At 31.6% G+C, this 16,202-nt stretch overlaps 1 protein-coding gene across 1 annotated transcript in view; it reads left to right on the plus strand.

Annotated features, from left to right (window-relative positions):
- Window positions 1-14,148, plus strand: part of LOC134684580 (uncharacterized) — a 62,875-nt gene extending 48,727 nt beyond the window's left edge. The window contains exons 34-44 of the mRNA XM_063543875.1: window positions 1,528-1,649; window positions 2,511-2,653; window positions 3,045-3,192; window positions 5,502-5,705; window positions 6,588-6,794; window positions 9,103-9,885; window positions 10,841-11,053; window positions 11,303-11,398; window positions 11,747-12,078; window positions 12,403-12,613; window positions 13,677-14,148. Of these exons, the coding sequence (XP_063399945.1) occupies window positions 1,528-1,649; window positions 2,511-2,653; window positions 3,045-3,192; window positions 5,502-5,705; window positions 6,588-6,794; window positions 9,103-9,885; window positions 10,841-11,053; window positions 11,303-11,398; window positions 11,747-12,078; window positions 12,403-12,613; window positions 13,677-13,963 (2,746 nt within the window). The 3' untranslated portion in view covers window positions 13,964-14,148. The remainder of the gene's footprint in view (window positions 1-1,527; window positions 1,650-2,510; window positions 2,654-3,044; window positions 3,193-5,501; window positions 5,706-6,587; window positions 6,795-9,102; window positions 9,886-10,840; window positions 11,054-11,302; window positions 11,399-11,746; window positions 12,079-12,402; window positions 12,614-13,676) is intronic.
- The last annotated feature ends 2,054 nt before the right edge of the window (window positions 14,149-16,202 follow it).

Here is a 16,202-nt window from a genome sequence, read left to right on the forward strand (position 1 = left end):
GAAAACATTTCAATTTTATCCATTTAACATGTGAAATTATTGCATTTAGTTTTACTTTAAGTATAAACTATACATTTTTTTTAAATATTATCATCGGTTATATATTGACAACATTCAATTTTTGTGAAAATTATCGGATTCATTATTACTGTGAAATCCCGGTTTTTCATTATTACCTATGAAATAAAACAAACATTGAAAAAAAAATGATTTTATACCAAATAGGGACAAAGGATAATGTTTATTTGTGTCAATTGGACAGCAACCCATAATACAACAAAAACATTAAAAGGTGTGAAATAAATTATCAAGTTGTCTGAACAAAACAAATACTGATTGTGCTTGACAAAACCTTTTCCTTCTGCACATAAAGTTATAATAGCAACTGTTTAAAGTAAACGTTTTTGTATGCCCCACCTATGATAGTAGAAGGGCATTATGTTTTTTGGTATGTGCGTCTGTTCGTCTGTTCGTCCGTCCGTCCCGGTTCAGGTGGAAGTTTTTGGTCAAGGTAGTTTTTTGATGAAGTACAATTAACTTGAAACTTAGCACACATGTCCCCTATGATATATTCTTTCTTATTGTAATGTCAAATTTTGCGTTTTAACCCAATTTTACGGTCCATTGGACAAAGAAACTGATAGTGCGGGTGGGGCATCCGTGTGGGACACATTGTTGTTCAATATAAAAATGTATTGTGCTGATTGAGGATTTAAGTGCACAGGATGATGTAAAATTTATTTTTTTCAAATAAAGTAAAACAATCAATTTTTGAAACACATTACAATGAAATTAACTCAAAAAGCTTCTCATTGGTCTGACTATTCAAATCTGCTTATCTTCTAATTTTGATTAAAGTAGCGAACGCAGAGCATAACGATCCTATATTCTAGCGTAGGCCTAGTCAACATTTAAATTCAGTCTGGTTTAAAGATAAAAAGATATCAATATATTAAGCAAACCTTCCTAGACTTTATAGAAACATGGACATAAAATTACTTCATGATCAGAAGACAGTGTCTAGATATTTTAAATATTTTCTAGGTTTTTCTCTATGTTGGACTAATAAATGTAATTCAATGAAACTTTGACAGAAGCTTGATTTTATTTTTTCTATCTTCGGGTTTCTTTACGGTCAATATTTCTTTTGAATAGTCACCTAAATAATCGTTCGCGAGACTCCTGTTCCGTGTTAAATTGATTTATATTTTTCATTTACATCTTTTGATTCTATTGAAAACTTCTACCACTGTTTTATTTTTCATTGGTGGAGGATTAAATTATCTGCAAGATTTAACTGGTTGAAACTTGATTCTTACTTTTTAAAATAATTTCCTAATTTTTCTTCGGGAATTATAAATTTTGTTTCTTATTGATGTTAACAAAAATCTTTATTTCTCTTTTGAAAAAATAAAAAGCTTTCTTTTTTTTTGTCCAAATGAGGTAGTTTTAACACTTTACTTTACATATCGACAATCTACATGTTGAATAATTTTTGTAATCTAAAAAGCTCAATATTTTTGCAAGGTATGAATGGAGCGTAGGACTAGCTACCAATGATGAACCGGAAGGTGTTTTTGACAATTTGCAAGATGTTGTTTGGAGACACGCTGGCCAAACAAATCAAGCTTTTCTGAGTATTGAAAGAGGCAAGCTTGTACTTTTGTTAACTATCTTAATTGCAGAGAATATTTGAATTGAAAGAGAAAACACGCCTTTTTATTTTCAATTTTATAGGTTTATTGCATGAATATTGGGTAATATTGTTCCGAGTAGAATTTTATATTGCACGAGTTTGCGAGTGCAATATATGTTCTACGAAAGACAATATTTCCCAATATTCATGCAATAACCCTTTTAATGTAAAGCAATATAATATTTGAAATAAAAAAATGGTTTAAACTGAAATTTTGTCGTTGATGGTGTTATGAATTTGAAGATTTATTGCACTAGTGCATAATAAGAATTTATTGCACGCTAACTTTAGGTTACTTTCTAAGGGAAATATTATATTGCTCTGCAATAAAATGATTTATTGTATAACAGTTCTTCTGGTTTATTCAAATAGTTATAAACCGAAGTAAAAAATCCCATTAGTCTTGACAACAGGCAAACAAGCAAAAATTGGAATAAAATTACAATCTCCGGCGCAGAGTCCATATCCGTTCCAAACATCTTCCGCAATACTGCACTAAATTAAGGTTAAAATATTATAAAGTTCCAAGCCTGATATCAATGATTGTATGTTTATTAATCTTAGGGAGAATACAATTTGGTAGAAATTGCACATGTGGTAGGCTCAGAAAAATAATATTACTAAACGGATAATCAATAGCCCAATAGCTCGGATTATTAAAGGAAAAGGATTAAAATAATAATCTTTAATGAACACAGGTATGAGAGTGCATAAATACAAAGCCATCGCAGTCATATTGTCGACTTTTTTTCTTTATTCGTCTTGCAGAAATATACGATGAAAAGTCTCAATTCCTTTTTTATTTGAAATATAGGGAGAGAACCATTAGATGAATCTGTCGCCTACTCAATTTTTGTTCGAGCGTGGTACACTGATGATACATACGCAGTATTTAAAACAAATGGAGTTACTGTCCTGTCGACACCTTTAGCCATGTCTAAAATCAAAGGATCTTCAGTATGTAGAGTTTCCATTGCAAACTATAGTTTCGTAATATATAGTTTTCTTTACAACTAAATTTATAATTACTGTTATTACGTTTGGTAGTCAATAGCAGCAAATTTGTTCATAAAATCAAACAACTTACTCCTTGTCCTATCTTAGCTATAGTATATTGAGCAATACTGATATTTGAAAAAGAGGTATAAGGAAGATTATTGCAAAACAAAGGGAAATATCAAAACGACGGGACTACTGTTAGTGTGATTTGCATAGTTGTTATCATATTTATGAATTTATTCTTTTATTCAGCTGCTATGCTTTTAACACAAATCACAAATAAAAAGCCTCAAATAAGCTTGTGTCAAATGTAAAATAAAGCACTACACAATGTTGTTTACACTTTTAGGTCTGTGAACAAAGACCTGGACATTGGAAGAAGGATATCGATTACATAAAACCAGGATTTCCTTTTACAATCAATTGGAGCAATGTCTTCATTAATGCAGATAAAATAATTGAAAGATTTAATATTTATCTCAGTTCATTTCCTGGAGGTAAAATATGAAATATGAAATCAGCTGAATAGATGTGCTTGCTTTTCTACCTCAGGCATAGATTACCTTAGCTGTATTTGACAAAACTTTTAAACATTTTGGTTCTCAATGCTGTTCAACTTCGTACTTTATTTGGCCTTTTATTTTTTTTTTTGGATTCGAGCGTCACTGATGAGTCTTTTGTAGACGAAAAGTGCGTCTGGCGTATATAGAACATTAGTCCTGATATCTATGATGAGTTCATTTGCACTTAACTTCATATTTGTTTTCATTACAATCTTTACATTACTTTTGACAGCACAGTTCATGACACTAAAATGAAAAACATAGCAAATACAACGGTTATAAGACACTTCAGTTTAAGGACAAATCAAACCAGAAGTTGAAAGGAATTTTATGTTTAAAAAAAACAACAGGATATTTATTAATATACCTATATGGAGATATTTTCTTTCAGAAAGATCTTTCGAAGAATTAACCCGGAGGATATCATTTTTCAACGAAATATGCTTTAAGGCATTAACTAACGACCTATGTGAGGTCATTTTTTTCCCTGATAAAAATGCAAACTATAATTTAGCCATTTAGGTGTAAAAAAAATCCTCATTGTCCGCATTTTAGTTTAGAAAGAAATAATGTGAATTTTTGTGAATTTGTCGCTCATACATAGGCTTTATGTTATAGATAATGCATATTTTAAGGTTTTTCTTGTCGTAGAACACACCAAGGGGTGTCAGGATTGATCAAATGAAAGACTGACCGGAGGGAGGTCTTTCTTTTAACAATCCTGACACCCCAAGGTGTGACTACGACAAGAAAAACCTTAAAATATGCATTATCTGACTTATATACCGTCAAAAAATAAACATTTTATAAAGATTTGTAAAATTTAGTATCCTTTTTTACCGACAACACTAAAGTGGGATATTCCTTTCTAATGCGTTCATGTTTTAATACGCCCTGCTGCTCATTTAAAATTTGAAATAAAACTCACTAAATAATTTAAGATATAAACCTTTAAAAGATTATTATCCATACACAATAAAAAATATAACTGTAACTGCATGGAGTTAGACACAAATGTATTGTTACCATCCGATAACGGTGTATGACAAATACAAGACACATTGTAAGTTATTTGTTGTATCAGTTAGCTTATGGAAAAGGGGGAGGGGTAGGTGTTTTCGTTTAGTTTTGTTATGTTATTTCTATCGTGGAAAAATTGTTATTTATTTAACCATTTTACTTGAATCGAATGAAAAATTCAGAAAGATTGTCTTTCGAATAGCAATACATTTTATTAAAAGATAATCAGGATAAAATTATATCCCCTCCGCACCCGACCCTTTCGTGAGTTATGTAAATGTTATTCAATAGAATATAAGATTATTTTATTAGTTGATCATTGATAGAGTAAAAGGTATACATAATTTTTTAAAAGTTACGAACTGACACGAAGACGAATATAAATACATGTAGGTCACATTTTGATTTCCTATTCCGTGTGTATCGTTCTGAACATGCATGAAATATTTGCCACTGGACGTTAAGCAATCAACCTATTTAGATTTTCAAAATCTTGCACATGTTAAATCTGGATTTATTTTATGAAAGTCTACATTAAAATTCATCTGACCTATGTGATAATGTTTTTTTTATTATAGCGGTAGATAAACAAAACTTCTCGTTATTTGTTTCTAAAATTAAATTACGGGTCTACAATGAAGGTTTCTTTTACATCTAGCATCGGTTGTACTTTAGAAAATAAATTTCCAAATCGGCAACAAAAAAACTATTAGACGAATACAATTTTGAAGTAAATCATAGATTGTATGTTTATCAAGGAAAATAATGACCCTACACAGGTAATTATTTTATGCCTTGGAGCATATACCATTGAAACATGGTATCGTCCGGGTTGATTCTAAAAGAGAATGACCTGACGTTCTGAAAGAAAATGACTCCATATAGGTATATAACATTTGAAAATATTTATAAAAAAAATAATTTTGACGGTATATAAGTCACATAACGCATATCTTAAGATTGTTCCTGTCTTAGAACACACCTTTGGGTAAAAAGATTTACCAAAGAAACCCATCTTTACTGTCGTCTTTCTTTTTATTACTAGTAATTCTGACACACGTCTATGTACTCCACGACAAGACAAACCTTAAAATATGCATTATCTATTACCTTATGACCTTTAGCATTTATATTTATATATTAGCTTTAGCATAATATGCTGGTATTGTTCTTATATATAACATGTATAAATACTCTGTTTTATTCTGTGTCTTTTTATTTAGGATATGACGAGCATATAGCCAACATAGATTTACCTGGAACAGTCACATCATACAATGTCAGTCGTATACCTCTCACACCGGGCATTGTTTTCTACAGTAATGTTGTAGCTTACAGCTTTTCAGGAATACATTCAACTGCAACGTCTGATGGGATAACAGTTGACATTGTACCACCATCAGCAGGGAGTGTAAAAGATGGAACAGGTTTGACTTGAGGAGTAATCATTTGATTTTTATATATTAAAATATCATAATAGACGAGCATGTAAAAGGAAAAACATCCATTACTGACTCAAAGAAGACTAGGTGTCATTCTCATACAATTTTGATTTTTATTTGTACCAGTTTAATAATGTGTAAATAATTGTTAATTTGGTGCAGACACTTAAAGATAAAGATTGTAGCTTTAGAACTTCCCATAACAATTAAACACCCATTGTAAATATAAGTGGTACCAGGTACTTATGATAAATCTTGCTTGCATCTCGAATCACGAGCAGTTGCTAAGTCATTGAATTGTATTCAAACAGGTGTAAAACTCGCTTATCACCTTAATTTTTGCCTTCTTTGTAAAAGAGCTATTAAAATATGTTCTCAAACGATTGCAATTCTCTTACTAGCATGATAGATAAACCAGAACAATTGTAAGATAAAAAATGTAAGTTATATTGATTTTTATTAGGGTGTTGTGTGCTTATATTTTCAATGGTATTTTGAGAGAAGATGCTCGCTGTTTTGTTATTGATTAAATAATGATATAAGTATTGTCACAAAGACTTTAACTGAAACATTTGGAGGAATCTCTGGAAGTTTTGGTATCTTATATATATGAGAGACAAAACCTATCGTGTATAAATTATCATATGTTTAAACCGAAGGAAACACAGACGAATTTGATTTTTAAAAATCTCCTCTGTCGTGTATTTTGCAGATTACTAGTTTAAAATGTGTTGTGATTTTTCTTTTGGCAATCCATACATTTTTTTGGCACACATTCAATATTGTTTGACGATCTACCTGTTGACAACGTATTTCTCGTGATCAAATGTCTAGTTTTGGCTAGTAATTATCTTTTTAATTTAATAGGTATTTATGATTGTGATTATCAGGACGATCCTCATGTCTTAGGCGCATCTTGGCACGGTTTTTCTGACTTGGATTCCGTCATAACGCATTATATGTGGTGTGTACAGACGGTTTCAGAGATAACTGTATGTAACATCAGAGCCTGGGAAAGTGTGGGTATCCAGACATCTGTATCTAGAAAATTGAATGGAACTTCTCTTTCATCAGGTATATCAAAAAGATTTTTGACTAAATAGTTCTGATGATACAGAGCAGGCATGGGTTGAATTACATTGCAATGTAATGCATTATATTACAATTACAATTACATTCATTTACCAAAGTAATGCATTAAATTACAATTACTTTTGCAAATTAATGTATTGAATTACACATTACATTGTAAATTTATTATTAAGTGAATAGAAAAATTCAAACATGTTGAAAAACAAAAAATTCTAGCATATGCAGTAACTGTTCCTTGTATTGAATTCAAGTAAATATGTAAAACATGTATTCATTACGGCTGTACCATTTTAACTTGTAAACTTTACATATATCAAATACTTTTTTTTAATTCCAAATCCAAATATTTACGCAGAATGTATTTCCTAATTGTATAATAAACATAGAGGCTCAGCTTAATATATGACCAAATGTCAAAATGGTTAAACCATAGATTGTGAAACAAACTAATGAGTGTGTTATAACAATGTTCAACTATATTTTATTTAATAATGCTTAGGTATTCTTTTAACAGTAAGTGCTTTTGCTTTTCAAATATCAATCTTTTTATGCTGGAAAATGTATGAAAATGTATGAAAATATGAAATTAAATATAATAAGAAAAAAATACCTCAATCTGATATACAGTGTTGTATTATTCATTTTCAGAGTTGTAATTTTGATCATTTCAATAGTGATTTATGAAAAGAATGAAAAATAAATATAAAATCAATATTCAAAGGATCATGTCCTTACTTAATCAAGAAATCTTAAATTCTGCTTAAGGTAAATCTGCAACAATATGTGAAAAAAAATGTCATGTAATGCAATGTAATACATGAAATTACACAACTTTTTGCTAAAGAAATGCATTGTATTACAATTACATGTAATGCAAGAATTACTGCATAACACATTATATGCCATTACAAATTTGCATTACTCCATGCCTGGTACAAAGTTACAATGCTCTATTCAGTATGTATTGCTTGTCTGTATCTGATGAGTAATTACCATGTGCAACAGTTGAAAAAGCAGCATATATCTCGAAAATTAAATCGGAAACAATACAATTTAAACAAAACTTGTTTTTGTTTTTGACAGAATATTCTTATTTTTATAAATATCAAATATATATAATATCATTTATTACTCTGAATTTTAATTTAAATCTATCTCATATATTGTTGAATGCATACTATATAAGTGTATGGTACTATCACTACGTACAGACTGCTATAAATTATAGCATTAAACCTTTGTATTATGGCATGTCTCGCACAAAGGGTAAGTGATGCCATTTATTAAGTCTCCCAAACAAAGTTTTGAGACTTATTGTTTTTGCTCAGTTCTTATTATTTTTATTCTTCTTCTTCTTCTTCTTCTTCCTCCTCCTCTTCTTCTTCTTCCGCCGCTTTAAAAAAATGAACTTGTCCGCAGCGTTTCTCCAAAACTGCTTGTCAGATTGACTTAGGATTTCATAAAATGGTAGACTAATATGTCTAGGTGAGCCATCAATTGCGGTCTATTAAGGGGTATTTTGGGGGGTAGAAAGCAGGGAGGGTTTTACTATAGAACCCTATGGGATTTTATTTTCATTTTTTTAAATCAATATAACTTGAAAACTATAAGTGATAGATACATACAGTCTTCAGAAATGATTATAGGACAATACAATAAATCCCATGAAATATAGGGGATGTCCTGGGGGTCATCCTCAACCCCTTCAATTTTAGAATGTGTTATTATCTTGTAAACGGTCCAGATCCCCACCCCTAAACCATATATATTCTTGTAGGGGACAATAAAACAAATCAAATGAAATAAAAGGGAAGTCCCTAGGGGGTCACCCAAACCCCTCTTGCTTGAAAACTTGAAAACGGTCCAGATCCCCACCCCTAAACCATATATATTCTTGTATGGGACAATAAAACAAATCACATGAAATTAGATGGAAGTTCCTGGGGGTCACCCCCACCCCATTCAATTTGAGAATGTACTATTATCTTGTAAACGGTCCAGATCCCCACCCCTAAACCATATATTTTCTTGTAGGGGACAATAAAACAGATCAAATGAAATGTAGGTAAAGTCCTTGGGGGTCACCGCCAACCCCTCCTGTTTGAAAACTTGTAAATGGTGGAGATCCCTACTCGTAAGCAATATATATTCTTGTATGGGACAAAAAATCAAATCAAATGAACATGGGACCATATGAATGGGGAGTTATCGGAGCTCTGTTTGGGAGACTTCGTAACAGCATCCTGTTACATTTACTTCTTGTTTAATTTGTGATTGTTAATTATTTTAGGAATGAAAATTCAGAGTCTAGTATATGCAGTGGATATTGTTGGACATGAGTCTGAAACTGTTAAGTCAAATGGTGTGATAATTGACACAACTCAACCCATTCCAGTTAAAATGATACATTTAGACATCAACCTTGCGTCAAATCCATCTTTTGAGTTTTTAGAAGGAAAAACTGTGCTTTTGGAAAATGTTACAGATGATAGCAGCTTCTGCGTTATGACTGAATACGTTGAACTACTAAATTGGACGAAAAAGTCCGATTCCTGTGTAATAGTGTTGAAATCAAACAGAAACATTGCTTTTGATGGACGATCGTTTTTATTGCTGAATGGCGAGATATCACAAATTGTGTCAAGTCTTGAGAAAGGTCATCTGTATCGTATAACATTTGTTACTGCACATCCTTATTGGGAAGGGATAGATGGTGCCAATAAAGAAGGATTCGTTCAGATTGGAAATGAACGACATGTATTTTTGGTATTTACAAAGCAGGATAGACATACAGCACAAACTTATGATATTCCTTGGCATCACCATACATTTTATTTTAGACCAGTCTTACAAAATATGACAATTAGTTTAGGCAGTTTATTTGGAAATACAGGACTTTATTTTGATGATGTAAGAATCCAAAAGGTGAACATGCTAAAAACGGACAGCAATCAAACCGTTGGTAAACATGTATTTAACCATATTATAACGATTCATCAATGGTCTTCAGTACATGCCTCGTGGCATTTCTTGGACCCAGAAAGCCCCATTGTTGATTACACGTGGGCCATAGGTAAGTTTATATACTATATCTATATTTAAAAAAAAAAGAAATATAACACATTTGAGAATTTGAAACAGTTCTTAAAGTTATATGAGTATAATTGTTTTATTAGCAAAAAATGATTTAACAAAATTTATAATTTCAATGTAAATTTTAAAAAAAAGTCCATAAGTTTTCTGAAAGGACATATTACCACTCCTTGAGGAGATGTATGCATATTAACATCAAATCATCTTAAATAGTCTTAACATGAAGAATTAAAATAAATAAAAGCTGTGAACTCCTATCAATACAAATGAAAATAACAGGCTCTAACAACCTTTAGGTAGGATCATTCTTCCGAGCTCCAGATGCAGATGACACTGAATGTCTTGCTCATCTTCACATCTATTGAGAACGTCAAAAGAAGCAAATTTATGGCTTTGGAACTGGAATATCATAAATCACAGATCAGACGTTTGAACATCTTCCGTATAAATCTTCTAACAGTTCCAACGTCATGTTTAATTGTGATCTTCTTTTTGAGTTATCAATCAAAAGGATCTTGTAACATACTTGGTTTGCGAATCGAAAACTTTGTCTATGTATCGCATATATGGTGTTCGAATAACAATAGTGGGAAAACTTAATTTATCACCCAGCTGAAAGGTGTTGAAAACAAATTTTCAAAAGGATTTGCTAAATACAGGTAAGGTCATCTATGTTTGGTGTAGATAAATCTAAGTCACAGACACGTGATAAAACAGAATGGTATGTAAAATGATAATGGACATGTATCATTGAGTGTTAAAAAAATAAGAGTTCTTGGAAAAAATGTGTATTTTAAGGCATTTCATTTTCTAACAAGAGAAGAATTGTACAGAAAATTGAGAATGAAATTTGGGGAATATATCTAAGAGAAAACAACCAGACCTCAGAGCAGAAACAGCCTAAAGTATGCTAAAAATGTCATCTTTTATTTCAGGATATACAGAAGGAAGTACAGAGGTTCAAGGTTTTCAGAGTGTTGGTCTCAGCAACTTTGCATATAACTACAATGTATCTTTACCTCATACATCAACGATTCACGTGACCGTCATAGCTACGAACGCTGCTGGTTTAATGACAAAGATACACGCTGAAAGTCTTCTTGTAGATAAAACTCCACCAGAAATAACGTGTGTAAATGATGGTATAGGTAAATTTACATGCTTATTAAAATATTGCTAAAATTGAAAAATTCGCAAAAGTAAGGTTTTGTTTAAGTGTATTTTATTAACAACATGTTGATAATTGGATATGACGGCTAGTAATTAGTTCAGTGCATGTATTTAAAATCAATACGATATTTTCAGCCTAGTTTAATTAATTGTTATATGAATTATAGAATACAAATAATTTCTTAATTGGTATCTTTACATCAAAAATGTTTTTTTCTAATTTTAAGGTGAGGATATAGATGCACAGTCAGAATCTGAAATATCTGCCAACTGGGAAGTAGACGATTTAGAATCTGGATTAGAATCCTGCGAATTTTCAGTTGGTAAGTTCTTTACCACAAGGTTATCACACCAGTGCTTTCGTCTATCTTTTGAAAATAAATGTCCATCTTGTCAGAAAACAACTCAGTGTAGAGAATAACATAAGTTTAACACATTGTTGGGGTATAAATTACAGTGCAACCAAAACACTTTTGTTATTAGCTTGATATCTATGTTTTCAATTAAGGGTTTATCGTTTGCACTTTGGTAGTGAAAACAACAACGTGCATTGAGCACTTCATCAAGTGATCATTATTGAACGAGTGTTTGAATAATGTACACGATACTTGACAACATTTAAAATTAAGAAATTCATATTCAATTTAATGTAAACTTTCTCTCTTTTCCAGGCAACCAGTTGTACGGCAATGAACTTCAAACATTTCAAAAAATACCTGTTGAATTACGACTATTGTCGAAAGTGTTTCCATACGATCTCATGTTTATGCGGACGATATATGTAACCATTAGATGTAAAAATAAGGCTGGGCTGCAGTCATCTCTATCAACTGATGGTGTTACTGTATCTAACCTGCCTCCAGTCAGTGCTGGTGCTCAAGTGAATATCATCCCTCTGTCAGATACGGAATATATGGCTTATAAAGGATTTCAAAAGAATAAACATACAATGAGAATTAAATGGTCAGGTTTTAAAGACATAGTTGGTCTGGACTCTTATCTGGTTAGTTTATATTGATGATCATTCAATTATTTTAAATGTAATATGTAGTACAAAATGTATGTCTAATATACTTTTTTGTTTTGTTGTTTTTTGTATTAAGAACGTCTTGTTTATTGTTAACGTTAATTCCATGAAGGCGAAATTAGCAAGTCTCAAAGTTCCTTTCTATGTTCGTTTAGGTGTTCCCTATAGCATATCAGATAATAGCGCTTTGATAATTTTTTTTGTCAATCAAATTACTGTTATCTGGTCTTTTGAGTCAAATTAAAGCAAAAATTTCTAAATTCAAAAATAAACGCAAAAACAACTTAAATTCAATTTCAGGTTTCAATTAAAATGGACAATGAGGAAGGCTCTATAATCACACGGTCAATAACAGCTGAAAAACAAGATACTTCATATTTAGTGTTGACTGGACTTGACCTGATCGACGGTAACTACACTGTTGCGGTTCAAGCCATTAATAAAATGTATGTCCGAAGTGACCCAGTTAAAGCAGCTATTACTATTTCGTCATTGCAGCCTAATGTGAAAAGTAAGTAGATTAATAATAATTGTTTAAATCCATTATGTTGAAAGAATCTTGCATTTGATTGATGCAAAGAAAATTTTCTCAATATGAGTTAAATGTATGGTTCATGACATTTGCTTAAATACTTTGTCATGTAATACTGTATCATACGAAAACCAAAAGTAATCCCCTTTTGAAAGATAATTAAGAACAACTTTTGACGGATAAATCCCATAACCATCTAAATCGAATCTGGTCTGCATTACATAGTTCATGACATATAGATACAATATCAAAAAAATAACAAGTGGTATTCTTCCAAAAATCACGAAAATCTTCATTTTTAAGTTGGTTGGCCTTATGGAATAACCGTTTCACAAATGATGTCGGATATGTTCCTTAATTACATCGTAACTACAATCCCCTACCCTTTCATGAATGTGACCTACCGAATCAGACTATTAACCGGATTTGATATCACATAAGCAACTCGACGGGTGCCACATATGAAGCAGGATCTGCTTACCCTTCCGGAGCACCTGAGATCACCCCAAGTTTTTGGTGGGGTTCGTGTTGTTTATTCTTTGGTTTTCTATGTTGTGTCATGTGTACTATTGTTTGTCTGTTTGTCTTTTTAATTTTTAGCAATGGCGTTGTCAGTTTGTTTTAGATTTATGAGTTTGACTGTCCCTTTGGTATCTTTCATCCCTCTTTAAAAGCAAATCACATCAAAACTAAACTTTACCTGTATGTAATGACTTTGTGGATCAACTTAAGCAAACGTTAATTTAATTATAAGTGTATGAAGGGCAAATGGGCATGTGGATCACTATAATATAAAAGTTGTGAATAATCCGCTAACATTGTCAAATCATATTCTATTCAAACTTTAGTATGATGGTCCATAACCTGAAACCAGATAACAACTTCCGCCTAATTTTCGGCCTCAGAAATAAATAAGCCATGAATCGGTGTGGAAATCAGACTTGATACATTTCAAGTTATAAAAATCGTGGTAATATACATATATTGATGTGATTTTGTGTATATTCTTATGTCTTTATAATTGTGTTTTTTTTTTTTGCAGGTTCCTCAATTTTACATGTCTCTATTAATAATCGTACAGTGCAGATATCATGGAAAGATTTGTTTTCCGAAGATAAAGACACATTTTACGAGGTTTCTGCCGGAACTTTTATTGGTAGTGCTGATATAATACAGTGGCAAGAAACGAAAAATACATTTATTACATTTTTCATTCCACCGAGAATCAAATCAATTAAAGGTTTAACAAGTTACATAACTGTTCGCGGGATTTATGCTAATGGAATGTTTAATGTTGTCAATCATAGAATAGATTTAAGTAATATTTGAAATCGCTATTCGTTTAATTGTAATTCGGAAATTACCATTATTAAAAAGTTATCAAAGTCATTTAAATCTGGTATGCTAAGTTATGAATATGCGTAGTAGAATATAATTATATAGTGGGGAATGTGTGATGTTTAAAACAAAATGAGAATAAGTGTGTAAACTAGAATAAAGTTGGTTACACTTATGAATTTATAGTTTCATTGAACTTTATATACCTTGTCTGAAACCAATGACTCCCCATTTCAACCTTTGTATGGTTCCAATTATACAATAACCAGCATGATCAATAATAAGGTCAGTAGATCTTAAAATGGAATTTGTGAGTATTAATTGCAGTATCATTACATTAGAAAAAAATCACAACAATACTGAACTCCAAGGAAAATTAGAAATGGAAAGTCCGTAATCAATGCAAATGTCAAATTCAAAAGCTCGAAACACATCAACGACTGTCATATTTCTCACTTGGTACAGGCATTTTATTATATAGAAATGGTTGATCAAACCTGGTTTTATAGCTAGCTAAACCTCTCATATGTATGGTAGTAGCATTAAATTCCATTATATTGACAACGATGTGTGAACAAAACAAACAGACATGATAGGTTAAACTGTCAAAAATAGGGTTACAGCAATAAAAGACAAACAAAGCAGAAAAAGGCATAAAGACAAACCACATTAACAAAAATTAGACAACGATGCAAAAATGTACCATAGCACAATAACACAACGAACGAATGTATAAGTACAGAGCCACGTCATATGTCTCAAAGAAACACAAAAAGGCATATAGACAAAGCACATTAGTAAAAATGAAAGGCAAGAATACAAAAATTATCATACAAAAATTACACAATGAAGAAACGATGATAGTCCGTCGGAAGGGGACCATTAATGACTGACCCGTGTTAAGAGAGAGACATATCTCTTGCATGTTAAAGACACCCTTGTAGATTTCGAAAAGGAGTAGGCTAAAGCCGCTACAAGGCAGTACTCGCACCCGCAAAGTGGAAAGGGATTAATATAAGTTGCAAAACTTGATTTCCAATTCACAATAGATAAATATGTTTAAACTAACTTAACTAAACTAAACACAATGACGAGATGTATAAGTACAGAGTCACGTCTAATGCATATCACCAAAAACAGAATAAACATTAAAAGCTATATTCATAATGACAAATAAAATAATACTGTAAGACGTTATTAAGATGAAAATCAACGTCAGTACCCAGAATATTTACTTCAAGAACATCATGTATTATTTGTGATCAATGTGATATCAACTCTGCATGACAGTTATGTTCAGGTAGTTGACCTTTTGCCTTAAGTACTTGTATCTGAGAAAAAAATATTAAGTAAAATATCGAAATCCAAGGGAAACGCAAAAAAAGTGAAAGTCTGACAAAATCTAACCTTTGAATATATCACAGAACGGAACGAATGAAAAACAACTTTCATAGTTCTGACTTGGTAAAGGCATTTTTCGATTAAGGACCCTACATTGAGAACTGAAATACGACAAAAATTATAACTTTCTAGCACTTTTGGAAAGTTAGTTATATCTTCTCAATATCAGTGCATAAGAATAGTCCACATCTCCGTCATTCATGTTCACTATATATCAAATAGAGTAGACCTTACCCAGAGAAAGTGGTATGATAATGGAAACTTAACATTGAACCATGATAAAAGAGCAAGGTCATGTGACTCCTGTTAATCTTATTTATTCCGATAACTTAATGTTGACCCGAGTTGAGTAAGTAAGTGAACCATTAAAATGCCATACGGATACAACGGATCAGAGGCCGTCAAAATACAGAATATATGAACCGTATAATTCTTCCATTTTCTTTTATATAAAACTCACCAGAATAAGAGAATTTGTCAAAGTAAATTTGAGGTATTGTACAAATTGTTTAATAACGGACAGACGGAAAAATTGGTATCCTCTTGTACATGTAAGCGAACAAAAACCATTATACAACCACGAACAAGAGGCTGTGAGAGTATCAGTAAACCGGGTTTTCCTGCAGAGGTCAAACCATGGACAGTTGAGCTAGTACGGACACTACATTTAAGCTTTAAACAGCTGCAAATTTGGATTGCGATTGAATATTTGCAAGGCATAGGTTTGTGACACAAAATGAATGAGGTCAAAGAACTGAAATGTTTGAAATTAGACATTTACTTATTATGATCCAATATTCATAATCACTCAATACATGGTAAGATTCAG

Source organism: Mytilus trossulus, chromosome 9 (assembly GCF_036588685.1).
Source record: "Mytilus trossulus isolate FHL-02 chromosome 9, PNRI_Mtr1.1.1.hap1, whole genome shotgun sequence".
Classification (NCBI taxonomy): domain Eukaryota; kingdom Metazoa; phylum Mollusca; class Bivalvia; order Mytilida; family Mytilidae; genus Mytilus; species Mytilus trossulus.